Source organism: Falco cherrug, chromosome 3, assembly GCF_023634085.1.
Source record: "Falco cherrug isolate bFalChe1 chromosome 3, bFalChe1.pri, whole genome shotgun sequence".
In the NCBI taxonomy this organism is placed as follows: Eukaryota; Metazoa; Chordata; class Aves; order Falconiformes; family Falconidae; genus Falco; species Falco cherrug.
The window spans coordinates 22,279,691-22,301,780 of record NC_073699.1 but is presented as its reverse complement, the minus strand read 5'-3'; the positions used below and the strand labels follow the sequence as shown (position 1 = coordinate 22,301,780).

The 22,090-nt window shown below is 42.5% G+C and overlaps 1 protein-coding gene across 5 annotated transcripts in view; it reads right to left on the bottom strand.

Moving 5' to 3' along the window:
- The window catches only part of TRPS1 (transcriptional repressor GATA binding 1), a 219,689-nt gene extending 201,275 nt beyond the window's left edge, over nucleotides 1-18,414 (bottom strand). For 3 of the 5 annotated variants that reach the window (XM_055705278.1, XM_055705280.1, XM_055705281.1), the window contains exon 1: nucleotides 17,550-17,932. Coding sequence is in view for 1 of the 5 variants with exons in the window: in XM_055705281.1 (XP_055561256.1) it covers nucleotides 17,550-17,559 (10 nt within the window). In the remaining 4 variants the exon portion in view is untranslated. Of the gene's footprint in view, nucleotides 1-17,549; nucleotides 17,933-18,303 lie in introns of those variants that run through there. The other 2 variants (XM_055705279.1, XM_055705282.1) reach the window with 2 other exon arrangements.
- Nucleotides 18,415-22,090: the final 3,676 nt, after the last annotated feature.

The window sequence follows — 22,090 nt, the reverse complement described above, 5'->3', positions numbered from 1 at the left end:
CATTCACATCCTCCTCCTTTCACTGCACTTCAATGTGAAGAAGCCAGCCTTAGCAATATTCATCTTAGAAATCCAAAACATTGCAAGTATCACACTGCAGCAACAGATGAATCTGCTTCACATGCATTGACGTACCTCCTCGACGTCTGAAAGAAATTCCAGCTTCAGTCAACCCACAAGAGACATGTTGCCTGACTGTACCTTGACAGTATTGTTTATGAAGAAGATGATTTACACACTCGTAATGATTTAAGCAGCTACTTTGCATACATTACAGAGAGAACCTGAAACATGTGACCTGCTTCACAGGGCAGGATTATACCACTGTTCTTGTTGTGTCATGTGCAACCACATTATTTAGTAGTTAAAGCCCAAGCGAGCACTCTGGTATTCCATTGCCTTTGCCGTGCATGCAGTGCAAGAGTTTCGGCATGCCTCTGAAACCAAAGCTTAGTCTCCCAACTTCTAAAGATAGACAGTTAAATAAATGATATAATTGTCAAAGGGGCTCAGTCAAACCTACCACATGGCTCTGCCCACTCAGGATTATGACATTTGCTGGCAGACTTTTTAGGACAGGAAATCTTTCATGGTGTTAATAAATTTGTAACAATGATCATATTCTTAGGGGCCACTCCAATACAAACTTTTTATTAGCACTTACACCGCCTCTCGCAAAGCACTGAGAATGTATGCGTGATCATCATCAGTTCAGAATAAACGGTAAGAACTTTAAATCATTTTTTCTGCTGTTGTTAAAAAAAAAAAAAAGAAAAAAAGAAAGAAAAACCAAACAACAAAGTCAAAAGCTTTTCAGAAAAATGCAAACTAACTTCTGAAGAACGGCTGGGCTCATAGCCTGTCAGTGCTCCTTCATAATTTTGAGTTGTTTTTATTGATCCATATACTTCTTATGCACAACTTCATTACTGCTTTGATAATTACAAGATAATTAAATACAAGACAGAGCATGTATCATGCTGGGGAATCATTTAGTGAGTGAACTGTTGTGCTGAAAAGTGGAATTCTTTCTGTCACTCACAGCACGGTGATACATCCGTAACAAACACAACAGGAGCTATTTTGGGGGTGATCCAATGGCCTACCGGAGCCACAGAAGGCCGCAGCAAAATACAAGGTTCAGAATTAGCTGGAAGTCCCACACACAGGCCTCCACACTTTGCAAACACATAGATGAAGAGCACAATCACATGCAGGTTCACCTCAACTTCAGGGCAAATACAGCACTTGCCATATAATATGTAAGAAAAAAGTCAATGTCTGAAAAATTTCAGCGTAAGAAAAGAGAGGAAGATTGGTGGACGGAGGGGAGGTAACTCAGCAGCACCAGGAGTGAGGGCACCAAAACTCTGTTCACAGCTTTGCCACTGGCTCGCTCTAACACTGCAGTTATTTAGACTCCCTGTGCCTTGGCTCACCTGTCAGTACAATGGGTATAATACTTCATCCTGTTCTTAAGAGGCAATTACTGGTTGTAAAATACTCTGGGAACCTTGATTAAAACGCACTGCAGCTTTGTGATAAGTATTCCCTCTGAAAGAGCGCGCAGGTTGGGTTGTGACAGTGGGAAATACTACCTGACAGCTCGAAAAGAAAAATAACCGGTCCGAATGAGAAGTATGTGCTTGACCTATGCACACCTGCAGGTGGATCCCTCCTGGAATACTTTTTTTTTCTTTTTTTTTCAGTTGCTACGTGTATATTGCAAAAAGAGGAGTAGTGAGAATAGATAATTAAAAAGCTTTTGAAAAGCCCTGGCATTTTCACCAGAGGATCACAGTGGGCCATCTTCAAGAACTCTGATGCAGAACTATATGTAATTAAAAAAAAATAATTATTTGTAATGCTCCTCAAACCCTGTTTTCATTAAGGAGGGGAGGGGAGGGGAAAAAATAAAAAGACAGCTCAATTTAAATATGAATGCTTTTGGAATAAAGAAAATTTTTTAAATTGATGAGCATTCATTTTCCCATACAGTCACATAAAGTCTGAGTAGCTCACGTAAAACATAATTATCAACATTTTAAACCACATTTTCCCCTTGAAAATAAATAAATAAATAAGCATGCCAAAATCTTTTTTGTTCATTAAGAGCCAGATCCAGCAGAAAACATCTGCAGACTTCTAGACCAAGCAAGCCCTGGAAGGCCATGGGTACTGGCTGCACCTCGTGCCAACCCCAAAAATTTGGCTGGTTCAGAAAGATTTAAACAAAACAAAAAAAGCCCTGCAGCTTTACATGTCTGGGAATTGTGGAACTGCGTTAGGTTTATGAATAAAGAATAGGGGTGAGAAAAAAAAAACCAATTCCTTTTAAAAAGGAGATCCCTGTCTCTCCTGTCCTCCGCCATTCCAGGTGCTAGACGGGGGCTCCCCTCCCTCCCCAGGGACACTATGGAGCTGGCAACAGTGGCTGTGGCCCCAAATGCACAGTCCACCTGCACCCCCTGCTGCATAGGGGCTGGGGGGGCCCCGAATCTAGCACTCACACCCCACACACACACCCGGCACCTTCAACGGGTGACTGAGCATCCAGCTGCCAGCCACACTCCTGGACACAGAGCAGCTGCCACTGGCAAACCCAAAGGAGCATCCCTGGGATGGGAGCCAGCCTGAGCCATCCAAAGGACACTGCAGGGCCACCACGGAGGGTCTGGCACTGCTGGGGGCTTAGAGCCACCCCTGCGAAGGTGACCCGGGGACGTGCTGGTCTCCCCAGGGCCAGCCACCTCTCTAGCCCCACGGAAGGATTGGACCCTACAAGCAGCTCAGAACTTCTGCCACGAGCTTGAACAAGCTCCAAGGTGCAGTGCAAGGGAAGAGCCTCAGCTACTGTGGGCACCCAGCAGCACGTATTTAGATTTCGAGCTACTCTGAATATGTGTATGCAAACACAGTGCGGGAACTGGCAGCGTCGGCGTGGCTGCCTGCTGAAATAAAGGAAAAGTTTAGGAAGTAAGTTTAGGAAAAGGGCCCTGTTACTGCAGCAGATGAAAATTAAAGAACCTGCTTCTAGGATAGTTGCCACATTTTTAGACTTTTGATAGAAATAATGGCTTTTTCTGACTAGCCCTTCACTACATCCCCCTTTGGGAAAGCCAAGAAACCTCCCGCTGATTTAAGTCACATCTCATCTTCTGCCCCGCTCAGGGACCAGCCTGTATTTCAGAACGACACCCAGCTCACCTTGTGCGGCTAGCCCCACACGGGGAAAAGGACCGGGCAGGTATTAAAAGACCAAGTAACAGTACACCCATGTGTTCTGCATAAAGCCATCCCGAAATTTTGGTTTTGCAGTGTTCATTTTATAGACACCTCCTCAAGAGGAACAGCAGCTGCAGTATGCTGCCTTGGTTAGCAAGATGTGATACACGCAGAGATATATACTTAGGAGAGCACAGAGGGACTCTGTGCGATCACCATGTAACTGCAGACACTCTGCAGGTGTGTATTTACAATACTATTTATATAGTGCCGAAAGTGGACTACATTAATATACCGTGTGCATGATTCACTGTCATTAGTCCTGCCTTCCAATAATGTGGACCCTAATATAAATAATATCACTAGAGCCTCTCCCATACAATACACAAACTTGTTAGTTTAGTTATATATACAAAATTTCCAACTGCACTTAGATTTTTTTTTAAATTATAACAAGTTCTTGAAGTGAGACCTTTGCTTATGAGTTGAAATTAGCCAGCTGACAAAAAAAAAAGCAAACCAAGAAGCCAAGAGACTTGTACTTAAAATGCTGAATAAGTTGGTTATCTTAAATAAGTAACACTAATCTGAACATGAACTAAAATAAATCATGTATTTTTACAACACTAGATACAAATAATCGTCATATTTATCATTACAGCTCTATATACCTGTCGGATTACTGCTTTCAAAGCCTTAAGAAATGTACCAGTGTCTTTGAATTAAAATGCACTTTCTTTATGCTAAATCCATGAAGGTGCTCTTGTGGGAAACACTGCATTCTACATTAATTTTTTATTAAAAAAAAAAAAAAGCTTACACAGCCTCAGAAAAAACACCAAGTGGCAAAATCCCAACTTTGTCCATTCATCCTTTGATTTTGTCTTTGCCATAATAAATTCTATGAAAATGTTGCCAGAAATAAAAGTTACCCTTTACAAGGACTTTTTCATCTTTCTCTAAAACCAGGGAGTAAACAGCCTGCAGTTCTATCAAACCTGATGCACAGCACATTATAAAGATGAGCTCTTTTCTGCCCATATCTAACATTTAAGGAGGAAAAGAAAAAAGAAAAAAAACCACTTCCCTTGAAACTCTTAATTCTGGCTACATAACAGCTCAGTAAGACACCAAGATAATGTCTCACACATCGAAACAGCATTAGTAGTAACATCTGCAAACTCACACAATTAAGGAACCAGTGTTTTCTATACAATTTTTAAAAAGTGTTTTAAAATGCCTCTGCCCATTCTATGCACTGAAAGCCGTAAATAACTGGATCAGTAAGTAAATTCACCATCTAGCAGAAGAATGATTCTTGAGATTAACTCAAGAAAGTAAAAGCTGAAGAGCTTGCTGCTAGTAGCTGATGGGATAACCCAACTCTAAAGTCAGAAAGAGCAAAGTATCTCCCTTTCATTAACAGTGGAGGGGAAAAAAAAAAAAAAAAAAAAGCTTTAAAAGGTACACAATTAGTTAGCTTTGTAGTGATTAATTCAACAACTGCAAAGCCAAAAACAACTTCAGGCACTTAACCATGAAACTGTCAGTTCCCTTTGCTTGACAATAAAGCATCCAAAAAGTAAACAACTTCTGTGATTTTTCTATATGTGTACTCCATCATGAGAAGACGATAACAAAAGAATTACCAGGCAAGTTCAGCAGAGGCTTTTTATACCTTATGGCCCGTAACACAGAGGTGAGATGTGCCCAGATTCCATTCCTTTTCCTCACTGCCAGCTCTAAGAAGACAGTTCATATGGTTCCCTAAAACTTTACAGAAGGGATTGAAAATCTTTTCCCCAGGAAGCAAAGCGCTCATACCAGTAAGGGAGCTCTGAGGATGACGGGACCCCTATACTCTCCATATCAAGGCAAAAGCAGGCAGCAGCTCTTGCTCAGACCAGCTCTCCCAAGGAAGCAAATGGAAGCTCTGCCCCGGTAAGGAATGCAAAACTGTATACTTTATCACCTCTTTTAAACAAACTCCAAAACTGAGTAACTATTGAACAAATCAAAAAAGGGCAGGAAGCTGAAAAACAAATTAAAAGCACAAATCAAAGTATTCCTCTGACCTGCAAACATTTAATTCAGGCATCTTCTTCTTTCAAACAAGATGCCTATGAGCATTTTGGTGGCTGCTCATAACCAAATGTGTCACTCGCAAAATTATAGTGTTTGGGGAGGGTACCAGGCAACTGAAAATGGCTTTTGCTAGAAGTATGTCACAAGCACATCTTTTAGTCACCTCAGAATTGCACACAACTTCGCTTCATTCCTTCGCGCTAGCTGCATGCAGATTGCTTCACAGAAATACAACTGCAGTAATCTGCTTGACAGTAAACAGTAATCAGTAAATACTGTTTACTGAGGAAGATACATGCCCCTGCTATTCCCTCAGCTTACCTATCCCCCATCTCTGCCTTCCACTCTCAGTTCCCTTGCTCTCAGAAATTTTAGCGGAGGGAATAAATACAGGTAGTGAAACAGTGAAATCCCATAGCTGGCAAGGTTTACCTCTCTGAATGGACAAATTCTTCAGTGTCTGGAGCTGCGTGGAGTTAAGGATTAGATTCTAACCAGGGAAAACACAGGAAAATAGTAATAAATATCACACAGTAATCCACGGGAACTTTGGTCCCAATGTGATTTTTCTATAGTATCCTACAATAAATGACATTACAACATCCATAATCTCAGCTCATATATCAGAGTGCTCTCTCCACTCTCCTTCTTGCCCTTCTTTCTTTCATGTAGTACATTTCCTAAGAAGAAGTACTTTTTTTCTGCAAAAGTACAGTCAATGCAGTCCGGTTCCTGACTGAAAGCAGCACAGTAGCTCAGTGAAAACTGCCACGGACCATATCGTGCTGCACGGAGCTACAGCTGAGGCGTGACCGGGGGTTTGTGGCAGCATTACCCTGGTAAGGTCTCGTCCGAAATTCCTTCTGACAAGACAAAGGAAGTCACAGTTTTCTGGAGAGCAAAAAAAATAAATAAATTGTATTCATATGCAGTAAGAGCACTTCATGTCATAGTGGATTTTACAATATCCTAGTTCTCCTATTCAGGCATGTGTCTTTTGGGCAGTAAAATTCTGAAAACCCAGGAAGGTAAAGCTTGCTTAACCATGAGTCTCCTTTCACCCAGTAAAATAAAATTCCACAGCTGTTTTTTTTCTTTCTCCTGTGACTTTTTTAAGCTTCTTCCCATTGACAACTAGCCACTGACACGCTCTACTATTGAAACGAAAATCTTTAAAAATGCCAGCTTTTAAGATTCTTAATTTTGTCCCAGTCAGGTAAATTTTTTTGCACTAGAAAGTTCAGCAGATCTGCCAGGTCATCTTTGTTAGTAAAGATTTTCGCATGCACAAATAAAAGTTGAGAAATTACTTACGGGGGAAAAAAAAAAGGCGGGGGGGGGGGGGGGCTAGACAAACCCATTGTAAATGTTCCTTAGATAATGCAGTACCACAGCAAATCTCTAAGGAAAGTTAAGCTGAGACTGCCATGAACACCAAATAAATTTGCACCACTGGGTTGTTTAAGGTCCAATAAATCTTACTTCCCGATGGTTTTAAACCTCCAGAAAAGTTTTTCAGCTCTAGACTCTGTACGTTGTAACAAAACTGTCTACCTACAACCTATTGACTCAGATGTGCCATCTGTGAGAAATATTTTCAGAACATACTTATGTTTGCAGAACTACCAAATTATGAAAACCTTCGTTAAGAAAAAAACAAACCACACACATATACATACATTAAAACCAACCGAACAACTTAACTCTTTTTCTCTTTGCATGATAATGCTCAAGAAAGTTGGTTAAAATTGCCCCTATTTCCAATTCAAATTCTTATTAATTTATTTGAACTATCTCACGTTGCAGTCAACAACTGCAAAGCAATAAAATCCATCACAGTTCAGACATGATATACTGAGCAACAGCAGAAAAGCCAAGGGTTAACGTCAACCAAAGAAATCACACCACTGTATGATTTATCTGATACTGTGAAAAATACTAACAATTGCTGAAAACAAAATCAGATGGCACAGACAAGCATTTTATTTACCATGCTGCAACTTTTTGCAGGTTCGTTACATCAGAAGCACATTCTGTGGATGATGGAAGCCACCACTTCCCCTGGCCTGTCAAAAACACCCTGATGCCCATGCATGGCGTACAATTTTATGAGGGCATTACAGCCTGCTTACATGGATATACCTGTAATACTGGAGTTTCAGTCACTCCACTGTTATTTCTACAAGCCTTTCACAGGGTAGTTAGTAAGGAACAAGAAAGCATAGCCGTGAAGCCAGTGAGTAGCAGCAGGGCTGAGAAGCAGGTGCATGCCTAAATGTACTGTTTAATTTTCATTCCCCTTTTGGAAGCAAAGTGATTTCAAACCAAATGCATCGATTTTAAAGGTGGCCAGACCAAAGGGCTGCCTCGTGCAGCAAGGTGCTGCTTGACTATCCTGAGCGGGGCAGTCAAAAATGCAAGATGGAGCCTTACAAAATGTCGTTAGTGTGTCCTCAGCCCAGGGAAACTGCTTTAAAGTAGCAACTGTAAGAAAGCCTAACATGAATTCCCCCGAAACCACAGCTCCCTCTCAGTAAGCTGCAACATAATTAGGAATTTTCCCGATGAGGATCAGATCTTACTCTAGATGAAGCTAGCAGTTGTTTTGTCCCTTGCAAGTACAGGGGGGAGATCAGGGCTGTAATCAGAGGGGTTTAATCAATCTTTGGTCGTATCTAAGTTTCTGCCAGGTTGCCAGGCAAAGCAGCTTAGATTCACAAAAATCACTCGCCTGAAAATCAAAACAGCCCAAATATTTAAAAAAAAGCCCCAAACACACAAACAAACAAAAAAATCAAGTTATGCTAACTTCGTTTTCTCGCTAGCCAACTTAATGTCATAAACAACTGAAAGGCAATGATGCAAAATGGATTCTTGCCTAGATTTGTAAACTTTTCCAAAAGTTGTAATATCCTGCATTTGATGACATCATGAAACTAACCACAAGTAAAAGTTGGTTTTCAATTTGTTCTACTTTTCCCTCATTAGTCTCTGTGTCAGAAATAGAATAAGAACCCTCATTAAGTCACATTAAATTCTTTAAACTCATTAAGGGCTCAGAGAAAGAACAATACAAACACTGGTGTTTTTGTAAAAAAAATTATGCAACACAGATGGACTTCCATTTCTATGTATTTTTAGACTGTATGTATGTGCGTATAGCAGCCAGAGAGAGACCGATATGCATGAGGGAGAAACGGAGAGGCAGCGTAAGAGAGACAACAAGGCAGAGCATACCTTACATATGACAGAATGATACCTAGATAAAAGTGGATTATGCATGATCACTTCAGACCTGATATAGATGAAGTGCTTAATGCTTTGTATCCTGAACCGTGGCAGAGCTGGAGCCTGAGCCATACCCCACATTTCTTTTTTAGTTAACAATTCCTCAGGACTTTTTCTGGTGAGACGACAACCTTGAGGGCTACACAGCCAGCAGCAATCAAGTGGCAGTCAAACTTTTTGTCCATCGACTACTTTGATTGCTGCTGCTGTAGCCCAACATACTCTTCTGACTGTAGCCAGAATTACATCTACTAATCACGCTTGTGGACTTACACGTAAGATACAGGTGTGTGCAGAATTTCAACAGTCTTGGAGTGCAAAGGGTAGGTATTTGTTAGAAGATTTATTGTAGCTGAATGACTCAGATATATGTTGTTGATAACTTCTGATCTTACCCCCCATAAGACTGGAAATATGAGTGCAATGCCACAAAATTATTTACATGCATATAGTATGCTCAAACTATTAAAGGATTAATATAATCCTTGTGTGTGTGTGTGTGTGAGAGAGAGAGAGAGATAGATGTATCATGCAAATAGGAGTTTAGTTATAAAGAAAACTCTGAAGAACGTGGAAGAAGACTAATCAGATGGCACAAATTTCAGATGTTTGTAGCAGGCAACAGAAAGAAAACAGTATATACAGTAGATGGAAGACCTGAGTTAAATGTTCCTTTCCTTTCCACCACTGTGACAGCTGAAATGAGATGTGAGATTGTTAGTGACATGCCCCAGACCTGAGCATCCAGAGCTGGGCACCAGGGTGGCATGGGCAGGCAGCCTCCGCTTGCAAGCTCTCCTGTTTCTCTAGCAGATTCAGATACTGTTTACCTGCAAGGCACAAGGTAAGGCTAATCTATTTTCACAAGCTTTTGCCTCAGGTATTTGGGGCAAGGTTTAATTTATTAATTGTGTGTGTGCGTCCATATCTACGTGCGCAGGAGGGGAAAGCTCGGCAACGATCAGCATGTATTGCATTTTTGGTTCATATTCTGTAACTGCAGCTGGCAAATGTCTGATAGATATATTTAATACACCTAAAATAAGAACATTAAATAGAAAAGCAAACTATACTCAGATTAGGAAGCTGAAATTGGAAGTATCCTTCTTTCATGAACCAACGTTTCATCTGCATAGTAAGTTCAGGATGATGTTCCACATAACTCACAGCATTTGCTGGAAGAGCAGCAGCATGTGAGAAAGTTAAGAAGAATCATACTTTGGAAACACTGAAAACCTTCTACCCCCAAAGAAAATTGCTTTATCCTAACTCATTTAACTTCCATTAAACCACATCTGCACACAGGAATTTTAGGCGATACTTAACTTCAGTATCTACTTCAAACTTTTTTTTATATCAGTTGAGAATTCATTTTTGAAAATAATCCCAGTAAAGTCACTGGGATATCCAAAAGTAGTCTGCAAGGTATCTTGTCTAGGCAGAGCAGGCTATTTTTTTTTAATTACTAGCAAAAATCCCCCCTTGCTTTTTTGTGAACGACCAAGCTGTATGTTTAATTTTTTAAGTTTCAGTACGTATTTCAGACTTGCAGACTTTGCAAAGTAGGTCAGGAATACCCAAAGGATACACATTTGAAGGCTACAGATAGCAGAACACACCATTTACGGCTTTGTATATACACATACATACACATTCTATATAATATAGGTAGATAGAGTCAATGATTTAAACACATTACATCTATACTCTGTGTTTCAAGAACATTCAGATATTTACACTGTTAGATCACCACTCATTTTAGACCTATACTAGTGCCAGCTGCCAAAAAAAGGTACACAAATCAAAATATGTTACCTTTGTTCAAACAATACTGCTGTTCATTATATAATAGAAACTGTCATGCTTAATCTTCCAGGAACCAAGACCTGGTACATTCTTGGATCAGAGGTGGCTTGAAATGGTTTGAGGCAAAACTGAAGCATATTGTTTAAGTAAATCTTGTTGAGAAACATAAGCACATTGATGATTTTTAGCATCATCTTTTACAGACTGTTTTTTTTCCCCGATATATTAGTAAACTAAAAATGCTGGCATATTGTCCAAATGCAGAAAGATGAACACATCAGTGCTTTTCCTGTAGCATTTTTACAATATCAAATTATACATTCCCTTCTGCACTGTCAGCCTCACTAAATGTAAGGGGGGATCTGAAAAGGATGCTTGAGCACAGATGCCGCGACAAAGTACAATGTACCTATGAAAATTACATGTTGACTTTGAGAATACCCCAAAACTATATTTTTCCCTGGGAATTATCCGTATCATCCAAGTACCCCAATGGTTATTGTGGGCACTAAGCTACAGGCTGCAATGTTCATTTCCCATTAGACTTGAAAAAATTGCCAAAAGCAGCATTCTAAAATATATCTACAGCATGATCTTGAGAAATACAGAGAAATGGCAGAAATGCTTTAAATTCTTCAGAGTTGGAACTTTTTAAACTTGTATTTTAATCTGAATAAACTCTAAGTAAGTATAATTCACTTACTGAGGAAAATCTGTTTGACAACATTACGACTCCAGCACTTCTTCAGATTTTTAAGACTACAAAGGACGTATTTTACAATTTCATCTTTAACAACACAGATTATACAATATTCATCAGGCAGACACAATCTTACTTAGAGACAGACACAGACACACACAATCCTGCAGAGGCCAATCCTGCAGCCTTCACTGAATTCAAAAGTCCCCCTGACGTCAATGAGTATTTTTCAAGAATGAGAATTGCAGGATCAGGCCCAAAAAGTGCTTATGAAGATGAGATGTTACTTCAACAGATTGAATGTTAGATTAAATATAAAGATTGAGGCAAGACAAGTCTGGGGTTTAAACCCTAGGGAGGATTGACATTTAAAGTGTTGCCACTGAATTATAGCTCTCCACATTGGGTGGGGTAACCTCCTACTGGGTGGAGTGTCTCCCCTAAAGGAAGGGAAAACTGGCACAAGCCAACTTGGTCTTTGAACGATTTCCCTACTTGCCAACTTATGAAGTCGTCCTGACGTCAACTTCGTCAAGAAAGTCTATTGCCCAACTCAGTCTTTTACCATAGAAAGTTTGCTTGTGTTCAAAACCCCAGCAGACGTAGAAGAGAATTTAAGGAAATAAGCCAGAAAACTCTAAACAAAATAAAGAAATAAGGAAAGAAAAGCAAAGAGTAGAATGGATTTTCTTACATACAGTTAATGTTAAAAAAATCCTTTTGTTGGGTTTTCTTATTTCTAATATCAGCTTAATACAAATAGATACGGATCACTAGAGACTATTACTAAACATATTTTAAAATCTGGTTTAGCTTTAAAATATGGGGTGGCGAGCGCACATAAAGTGGCCGCTCGGCAAGATACGATCTCTCCAGTCTTCTGCAATGAACAGTGAATATCCTCCCCATCAGCGTCACTAACAGGTGTAAAACACTCTCACACTAGGAAAACAATATTCACTGAACTGCCACCAAAGGTATGTTTAACATACTATTATTCTTTGAATCAAAATTAATTGTTTCTCCAAAAGAAGGCTTTGGGTGCTGGGTGGAAGAGAAGGGGCGGGGGGGCTGGGGGGTAGGGGTGTCAAACCAGAAAAAGAAAATGGATAAAGCATCTCAAAATGCCCATGGGAAAAAAAAAATAATAATCAGAAAACAGTGTAAGTTACCGTAACCTGAAATGCACCAGCCATCACAAAGAGCAATTGGAGAAATCCAGCAGAGCTCAGCAGGAAAGATTTTTAATAACAGATTGAAAAACAAGAATAAAAATAACTGCATCAACAGGGCCTTTCTTCCTCAGGCCACAAGCCCGTTTTTACTTGAATTTAAAAAAAATGACAGTTTGGCCACTAAAACCAATCCAGAACATTATTAAAAGTTAAAAGCTACCAATTACTTCTGTCTGTTCTTTTAAAGCAAAGTTTGGCATTACGTCAGTTGGTTTAAAGAAAACAAGAAAGAGAGAGAGAAAGAAGGAGAGAAAGTTTCCTGCTTGTATAAATTAAACCACCAGGGAAGGTGTCTAGCCACTTGTAAAGCATTTATTACAGGTTTTTAAAGGGCTAGTAACATTTTAAAAATTAAATATTTTAAAATACATTTAAGAGAGAGAGAGGAAAAAAAAGTCAATCTGAGTCTGGAAAGAAAGCAGACTTACAAGAAATTAGACATGCATGAACTGCAGCTAAGAAAGTAAAAATTACTATTAGCACTAAACCTCGCAATTCAATGTAATTCTCTTTCCAAGGCAGAAATAATCGCATTGTAGCTGCTCTATTCGCATGCATCCCCCACGAGCACGGAAAAGCTCCACTGAACTTTACAGGATGGAACCAACTGGGTTCCGTAGGAACATCCTATGGAAGCACAACTTGTGGCACCTATGCAATTTAGTGAAGAATTTTCTCTCTGTAGCTTTTCTAAATCTATGTACAGAGACCTGCAGCAGGAGTAAGATTCCTTAGTTAACGCAGCAGGACCGTAATAAAAAAAAAAATAAATCACCGATAGAAAGATTAGCAATTTCTGTTAAGTTTTAGATGTATTTTCCATTGGTGGTGATGTTATTAAATTTTAAAGAACCACTTTAAATGTACCAGAAAAGAAGAAACTGATAGCACAGAACATGAATAAAACATAGATGGCTATTCAGCAAAGTTTCTTACATGCAGCTACGCCAGTTCACCTAAATCACAGTCTTCTAAACCCGTAACACCAAAACAGAGACTCCTCTGACTCCAGACGACACGTCAAGTGGAATGGTGTTCAGCTGCGCAACGCTTTTGGGGTGTGACAAAATGTCCACTGGGGACTTAAATCAAGACAGTGGTAGTTATTCTCCCATTGCTCTGTGTTTCATTTGATCCTTGGTCTGCATGACAAGAAGTCAGAATAACATGCCACCGCTTCTCTCCCGGCTGTGCTCCTCTGCCCCAGCAGCATTTCTTGTGTTCTGGGCACGTATACAACTGGCTAAGGAGCTGCGTTCTGGAAGGCCCTTTATTGATTAGGTGCAAAACAACAGCAAGAAGGGAATAATAAGCATAACCCGAAAAATGTAGTTGCATGTTTTGCCCTTGTAAACATTTACTATTTAATGGTGTAATTGTACTTTAATCCTTCACATCATCTGATATAACTCATTACGTGTTTTTCTTTTAATTAGCAAACACACAATCCAAAAAAAACAAAGCACAGAAAGTTTGTACGTACCATAAAAAAACTGAAGTGAAAATAGTCTTAAAGTAATCAAATGTTCTCTCTTTGGATGCAGGCTTATCTCTTTAATGTCAGAAGACAGCTTCATTGGCACAGGGTAAGAAAAAGAACTCCCTAATTCATGACAGTACCAGGAAGAAAAGTTCTTCTCCAGAAGGACTGGAAAGGGCACTTTTATTTATCTTCTGGACAGACAAAAATAGTAGAACCTAGACCAGATACGCTGTAATTAATGTATCCAAAGGTCAACAGGCAATGGTATTTATACAATAGATGGGTGCAGACTACGCTGGTTATAGTATTAATCACCGGTATTTGAAAATAGCATTGTTTTCTTACTAGGTAAGAACTTTACAGAGAGTTTCAGAAACAAAAAAGAAACTTTTTTTTTTCTTTTTCATACCTGCCTCCTATTCTTTTTGACCAATTGCTTTTTAACTCGTGGGGTGTAATATCTGGGACAAAAATGCCCAAGTTTACAGTCACCTAGGACTGCCAAAACTAGACCCAGACTACCTCACTAGTTGTGTGGAGGAAACTAAATTAAGCAAGGGCAAACACCAACTGGAAAGTTGTCAGTTTACTGAATGAATGGCTTCATTTTACACACCAGTTAGCATATCTTAATCAGAATATATTTCTGTTCAAGGCCGATACTTTTACTACCAGGTGGCAGTTTGTTTTAACTGAAACTGTATTAAAAGTGTAATTTATTTCCACTTTACTTTCACCTAACAAAAAGGGTTGTCAGATTCCCAGCCTGTCATGTTCAAAAATATTTAACCATAAACTTTCTCACAATGTTATATTTGGTGTTACCCACAAACCTTTATTAAAGCGATACTGCCAGTGTGGCTGCAGTTAAGATCTGAGAATGTTTCTATTAAGATTATTACATTAAAATATTGTCAAGAGTTTGTAAGAGACATAAATATTCATACACATATGCCCCCAACCCCAACTTAGAACGAAAGTTCCACATAAAAAGAAAAATGTAAATACATACTCAAAGTTGTCTGTTTGTAATTAAAATTTTGGGTTTTTCCTAAATGTCTTTGCTAATTTTTTAACTCTTTCACACTGTAATGTAAAATAGTTTTGTTTCAAAGCAACTGCCTGATAAAATGCTAAAAGTGGTAATTCGCATGAACAGAAAGTAATTAGTCATTGTTTGCACAATGCTTTGAAAATACAAAACCCTATGTGTCAACTAGCATTAAAATATAATATAATTGAAATACAGACATTTAACAAGCAACCATTGCATCTCAGACACCCGAGTCCACACACAGGAATTAGCACTACACTGTTATTAATGCATAATCACGATATGTGAATAATAATATTCTTCACACGCAGCCAGAGCATGCATGATAAAAGTTTACTACAAACAACAGACAACGCATGACAGAAAAATAATCCTGCTAGGGATCCATCAAATAACACTGAATTTACTTGATCACTGATAAAAACGTAACACAACCTGCAAAGTTACCATATAAATTATTATAAAAATGCATTAAAAATGAGAGGATAACCTGACTACATCGTGTTTGATGCCCGAAGAAGTCTCAGATCTCTGAAGTTGTCATTTACATTTTTTTCCCCTTTATTAACATTACTATGGAATAAAGAAAAAAAATGAAGCCATACTCTCACAGGCAAAGATTGCCCAGTGTTACTTAAGAGTCTGTTTTAGAGGAACACAGGCAAAACATGTAAACTTAAAAGCTGATGCAACTTTGCCCTTTACTTACTTTGTTGTGACTATGTATATGCAAAGTTCCAAACAAGGAAAAATTATTATAGGTAACAAAATTTAAAAAAAAGCGATAATCAGACAGAACAGGGTGGACTATAAACTGCATACTCTTCTCATATATAATCTCTCTTGGTTTTAAAAAGGTGAAACAGATTTCTGTTGTCAAAAACAGTCTGAGGATTAATTTGTACATAGGCACTGATACACTACTGAACCGAGCATTATTGATACAATGTGGCAAACCTCAAAGCAGGTATACATTTTTCAAGGAAGAAAAAAATACTTTCTTCCCCCCCCCCCCCCCCCCCCGCCTCCTCCCCAAGCAAAAGGTTCCACTTGTTTGGTTTTACCACGTTATTAACAAACTTTCATTCTGTGGTTAAAAAAGTAAAAAAAAAAATCTTTCGAAGTGTTGATATCATTTCCAGACAGTCTTGTCAGCATCACAATTTACAGGAAATAGTTGATGTTCTCAAATAAACCCTGTATTTACTCATAGACCCAGAGTACTGAAAAAAAAAAAAAAAAAAAAAGAAGTCCTCACTCTTTTGGAGGACTTGTTTTAAATGTCACTCTGGTGGAATATCTGAGAGCGCTGTCTAACCTAACACACATATTGTGAACATGAGGCAAACACAAACTGCACTTCAGAAGACTACTGTAACTTTTATTCTCATTTTGTCCACGTCAGGAACTGGCTCTTACCACTACTTTCCTTTGCTGCCCCTTGCATTTTTAAGTCTGGCAGTCTTCTCTACATGTTCAACTTTTCCTAAAACCAACAGGAAAGTAACATGATGCCACCAACATCCATAGGATTCTGTTGCGTAGTTGAAGAAGACTGTGTGAATGGCAAAGAAGTTTGATGGTTCCTTGCAAGACCTACTGAACTCGATTAAATAAAACCTGAAGCGTATTAAATTATTGTTTGTTTCAACCAACATTCAAAACGCACTTCGTGCTGTAAAAGCAGCAAAGGCAGCATGGTCCGTGTAACAGCTTACACTCTTTTACCTAGAAAATATTTTCCCCTTGAAGGGGGTTTGTCGCCTTGGTTCCCCAAGGGTGCCGAGGTGGCCCTGGCTCCAGCCCTGCCAGGCAAGGTACTGGCACTGGCAGAGGAAGGAGTGATGGAGGGGAGACATCTCTCCACTTCAACTTGTCACTTGTCCCCACAACTCGAAGTTTGCCATTTACAGATAGAAAACACAACCGTATGCAGGAGAGGGGAAAAAAAAAAAAAAAAAAAAAAAAGGTAAAGAAGGCTAGCGGGCCCCACTAGAAACCGCGTAGGAGTGCCGGGATGTCTGAGCGCCTTGATTTGCAGCAGGGAGTCAGATAAACAAAGCCCCTGAAATGTCAAGCCCCCTCGGGGCGCCGCTGCAGTCCCAGGGCAGCGCGGCGGCGAGCAGCACCCCCGGCCCGACCTGCCAGGCCCCGCGGCGCTCGCCCCCGGCCCGGGCCACCCCGGCCGCCCAGCGCCCGTCCCCTCCACGCAGCCCCGCCGTCCGCGGGCCTCGCCCCCGTTCATCCCCCTCTGCCGTAGGGCGAACACGCGGTAAGTACCGCGGGGAGCAGCCCCCGGCCGGCAGCCCCCCAGGATGGGGGAAGGGGGAAGCCAGGCGCTCCACAAAGTTGTGGCAGGCAGGGGAGAGCCGAGCGTGGGGACGCAGCGCTGGAGCAGAGCTTCGCCTTTAAGAGGGAAAAGTTTTACGTCTCTCTGCGCTCTGATTTCAAAAAAAACAAAACAAAACAGGAAAAAAAAAAAAAAAACACAACACCACAACCATGTCGCCTTTTCCCCCGGTGTGACCGGGAGGGACCCAGAGCCCCCCTCCCGGCGCAGCACAGCTCCGTACCCGGCCTCTCCCGGAGTGTCCCCGCGCAAGGAGGGGGAAGAGGGGAAGGGGGGGGGGGGGGCGGGGGGAGAAAAAAAAAAAAAGTTTTTCCCAAACTTACTACTCTTCATGATGGTGTCTCTGTGCCCCGCTTGTCAAGATCCCCATTAAAACTTCCAGCAGCGGCAGGAGCGGCAGGACTGTGCGACTGCAGCTCATCGGATGCAAACCCTCTTTGCTCGTCTTCTACTTCCACCCCCCGCGTCTCCCTTCCCCTCCCCCCGGAGCGCCCCGGTGCCGGGGAATCGCGGCCGCGGAGATAAGGCGCGGAGAGGCGCGGAGGGGAGGGCACAGCCGCACCAGCCCGCGGCCGCCGCCGCCGCTCCCCTCCCCGCCTCCGGGCCAGGGGGCTGCTCCCCCTGCCCGCCGCCGCTGAACTTGACCCTCCGGACTCCAGCGGGGCTACCGCGGTTTTGAAGTCGCCAATTTCCAGCCATCACACATGGCTTTGACCCACCGGCGGGTGGAAAGGGGGGCGCTGGGGGGGGGGGGGGGGGGGAGGATGCACCAAAAAAAGCCTGTGAAATCCGAGCACAGCCCCCCGCTCCCTGCGGCTATGCCCACCCCCCGCTTTTGTTGTTTTGATTCTTTTTGTTTTGTTGTTTGGGGTTTTTTTTGGGGGGGTGTATATTTTTGGGGAGAGGGGTGCACACGCGCTGCCCCCCCCCCCCCCCCCCGGGCACACGCCGCGCCGCCGCGGGCGCGGCGCCCCCCCACCCCCCGCGCCCGCCGCCGCGCCGCCCCCTCCCGGCCCGCCGGCCGCGGCGCCCTCCCCGCCGCCGGGCCGCCCCCGCCCGCGCCCCCCCGCGCCTTACCTGTTGATTAACCGTCAGCAACAGCCCCGGCAGCCTGGAAGATGGTGGAGCCGCGGCGTGAGCCATGAACCGTCTCCTGCTGCTGGCGGAGTTGGCCGCGGATTATGTGGCGGTGGCCGGGGAGGGGGGGGGGGGGGCGGGGGGCCGCGGCGCCGCTGCCTCCCCCCTCGGCCCCGCTCGGCGGGGAGGGGGCGACGGGCCCGCCGGCCGCCGGCGGGCGGTGCGGTGCGGGGGCGGGGGCGGGGGCGCGGCGGGGCGGGGGGCGCGGGCCGGGGCACGGCGCGGCGGCCCCGCCGGCGGCGAGGCGGCGGCCTGGGAGCGCGGGGCGGCCGGCGCGTTATCAGGACTGTTATCGCTTGTCAGGACCTCCGTCTCCCCGCATTACGTCAGTTTCAAGACACCAACACTATTAATATCAAAGGAGCCTTCGCGGAGGAAAGCGCCACCCCAGACGGAGCGCCCTTAAAGAGACAGTGCAGGCGGCCCCGCCGCGCGGCCCGCGCCGCCCCCCGCCGCCCGCCTCCGCCCGCCGCCCGCCGCGACGCGACGCGGCCTCCGCCGCCGGGCCACGGCCACAGCCACGGCCACGGGCGAGCGCGGCCCGAGCGCGGGCAGAGGGAGGCCGCGGATGAGGCGGGTCGCCCCGCGGCCGCGGGGGACTTGGGCGAAGTTGGCTGCAGGAATCCCCCGCAGGCCACGGCCGCACCCCGAGCGCGGCCCGCGGGCGGCTGCTCAGCCTGCTGCTGGCACCGGCGCCGGCTGCTCTCCTGCGGCACCAAAAAAAAAGGCGGGGGGGACACGACACCCACGCGCGGCAACAGCCGCCTCCCCCGGGAGAGCCGGGCTGTGCGCGGGGAGCGCGGGGAAACGCACGTTTAGCGTCACCCAACCCCCCGGCCCGCTTCTTGTGCGGGTGTCGTGGCAGCGGGACTGGCACGGCAGGGGTTGGGGGGCAGTGTCCCCCGCTACAGCCCGCGCTGTGACACCAGCCGCCAGGCAGTCCCGGGCTGCTGCGCCGGGAAGAGCCTTGCAACTTTTCCTGCCTGTGCAGAACCTTTTCCATTCAAAATACTCCGGTTCCTCCCGTGCTACGAATTGCCAGAAGTCTGTATGTTAAAGTAAAAACACTCTCTAAGGAGAAGCAGTACATAAAAGGTTCCTGTGAAAGGGTTTTAAAAGCCCAAATATAGTAGGCGTTAAAAACTATGTAAACATTTGTTGGGCATTTGGACACAATTTTTCTGCAGTTAGGTGACTTTATATGGCATGTTTTTCCTCCCATGCAAGTCGTTTTAAACTGATTTCACATTAAAATAGACACTCTCCAGTTGCCTGCAACTACTAACGCCTTATTCGAGGGAGAAGCTGCAAAAGAGTTAAATTATTACAACGTGAGAGATGAAGCTGCTTCCCCCCAAATGTTTGAAATGACATAACTTTTTCCTTACAATTTTATTTTCAAATACATGGTACAGTGTAAAGTGTAAAATCTTCAGAGATACAAGCTGACGCAAATGAAACCGCACTCTAAAACGTATGGCGCTCGCAGCCCTCTCTCCAAACTTGCACATTCTTCATGTATGTTTAGTATAATCCACTAGCAGATTTGTACAGTAATTGCTCATGTAAATCACCCGGTAACACATTTCCCCCTTAAGTAGGATTGTCTGATAAAGTGCTTTATGAATAGAAAAGCAATAATTCACATACAAGAGGTGAACTTGTCATGCTGAAAATGGAAGGTAAAATATAGTTGCATGATGAGGCACACAGTAGGATCCCTGAGACAGGGAGAGGAGAACTGACAGATTATGTGTGGGACTCCCCCTATACCCATCAGCAGAAAATCCATTTGGAGGAGCAGAGATGTTATATATTGAATGCGAAGGAAAGCAGTATCAGAATTTAAAGTTTGTTACAAAGTCTGCCTCGGTGCTTCGGTACTGGGGCCGTGCTCCGTAGCACCTCACTAATATGCGCACAGAGAACCTTTCCTGGCTTTGTAAACCTTTACTTTTTCTCGAGCTGCAAATGCCATGGCTGAATCACAGTCAAGGGGAGTAACCGCTTTCAGAAATCTTAGTTAACGCAGAATTCTGAAAACCAAATATTTTTGTCCTGTTTGCACCAATTTGAACGTGTTCTCTGCAATTTAGATTTTGTTAATGTTACTGGCGGCCCCAAGTGACTGTTCGCTTGGCAGTTGTCTTCTATGTGAAGGGTTAAAATCAGCAGGTATTTTGTCTGATGACTTGGCTAAGCATATTACAAGCAGGGCTTGAGTGGAAAATATTTAAACAAGGGTTATTCCCCTTTGCTTCTCTGCTCTAGTGAAGCTTATTAATGTCTTTTTATTTTAAACCAGGAAATGATGCCCCCCACACCTTAAATCCCAGCCAGTTCGTATGTGTGGCTGCAGCTTTCCCAGATTTTGTTCACATTATGACAGGCAGACCATGAAGATCAATAACAATGAAAGCACAGGTTTCAACACGTGTAAACCTCGATAACAAGCACACCTTTTTTCACCTGTAGAACGATATTAGAGAGATGTATTTTTAAAGGACATAAGCCCCTTTGTGCAAGGGCTTTTAAAATGAAACCGCAAAAGCCAGTCACAAGCAAAGATGAGGACAAAATATGTCTTCATAGTTTCAAGTACACAACTCAAATGAAATACTGTATCTCTCAGAAAAAGTTTTTTACCATATCTTTACAAAAAAATGCTTGCATGATACATTCTGCATTTCAAGTTAAAATAAAGCAGATCAAGAAGACGTCAATATCAATCTGTTTATATTCACCACAAAAGAACTGTAGAGAACTTAATAAAGGGAAAAATATTTTCATAAACTTTTTTCAGGCAAATTATTTATTTATGAAATAATTTACAAAGAAAATTTTTACCTCATGGCTTAGATACATTGCATATGCTTATGATTGACACAATATGTTCAGGCTCAAAGGCCCATATAGACTTTTTCTTTTTCCTTTTTTTTTTTTTTTTTAATCCTAGCAGGAATATTTCAAAACAACCAACTAATTCATGAAGTCATACAGTAATTGTTTGACAGTTGTTTCCAATATAGAAAAATAAGTTATGTATATTGTTTTCATTCAAATATTTGTTGATTTGTTGTTAGAATCCTTTGACGTTGACATGCCACAAATTGCATTAGGAGAAATATTGGAGATTTATTTTCATTTATTATCTTACGCTGTCAAGCATTCACAAAACCGCTTAAAGCAAGTTTTATTTCACTTTATTCAAAACTCATAGTTTGCATGATAGTAGGTTGTTGTTGAAATAAGTCCAGCTTTCTGCCATAGGTAAGAGCTGAGGAAACGAAGGAAAAGCAGCAAAGCGAGAAGATGCAGAGAAAGTGCTGCTTTCACTGAGAGGCATGAACAAAGTAACTTCTAAGTAATCCTCCATTTTTTTTTTACACTCAGGCACATTCTCCATTGAGGGAGAATACAGAGGCCAGTCACAGTTGCTTCTTGAAGGAAAACAGTATAACAGTCATTGTTTATCAAGATGACATAACATGCCATTTATGCCTTTATTGTTTAATGCAGTTTCTCTTGTAGTTTACTCAGCGTAGATACAAAGAGGGATTAACAGTTAAGCATAAGCATACTTGTTTTACAATTTCAGCCTTTTAGTGCATAACTTACTTACTTAAAGTACTAGAGCCTATAATCACAATGATTTTACCTGATGGAACATGCATTTCAGAAATATAATCCAACTGTTTACCCTAACACGTCATAAATTGCAATTCTT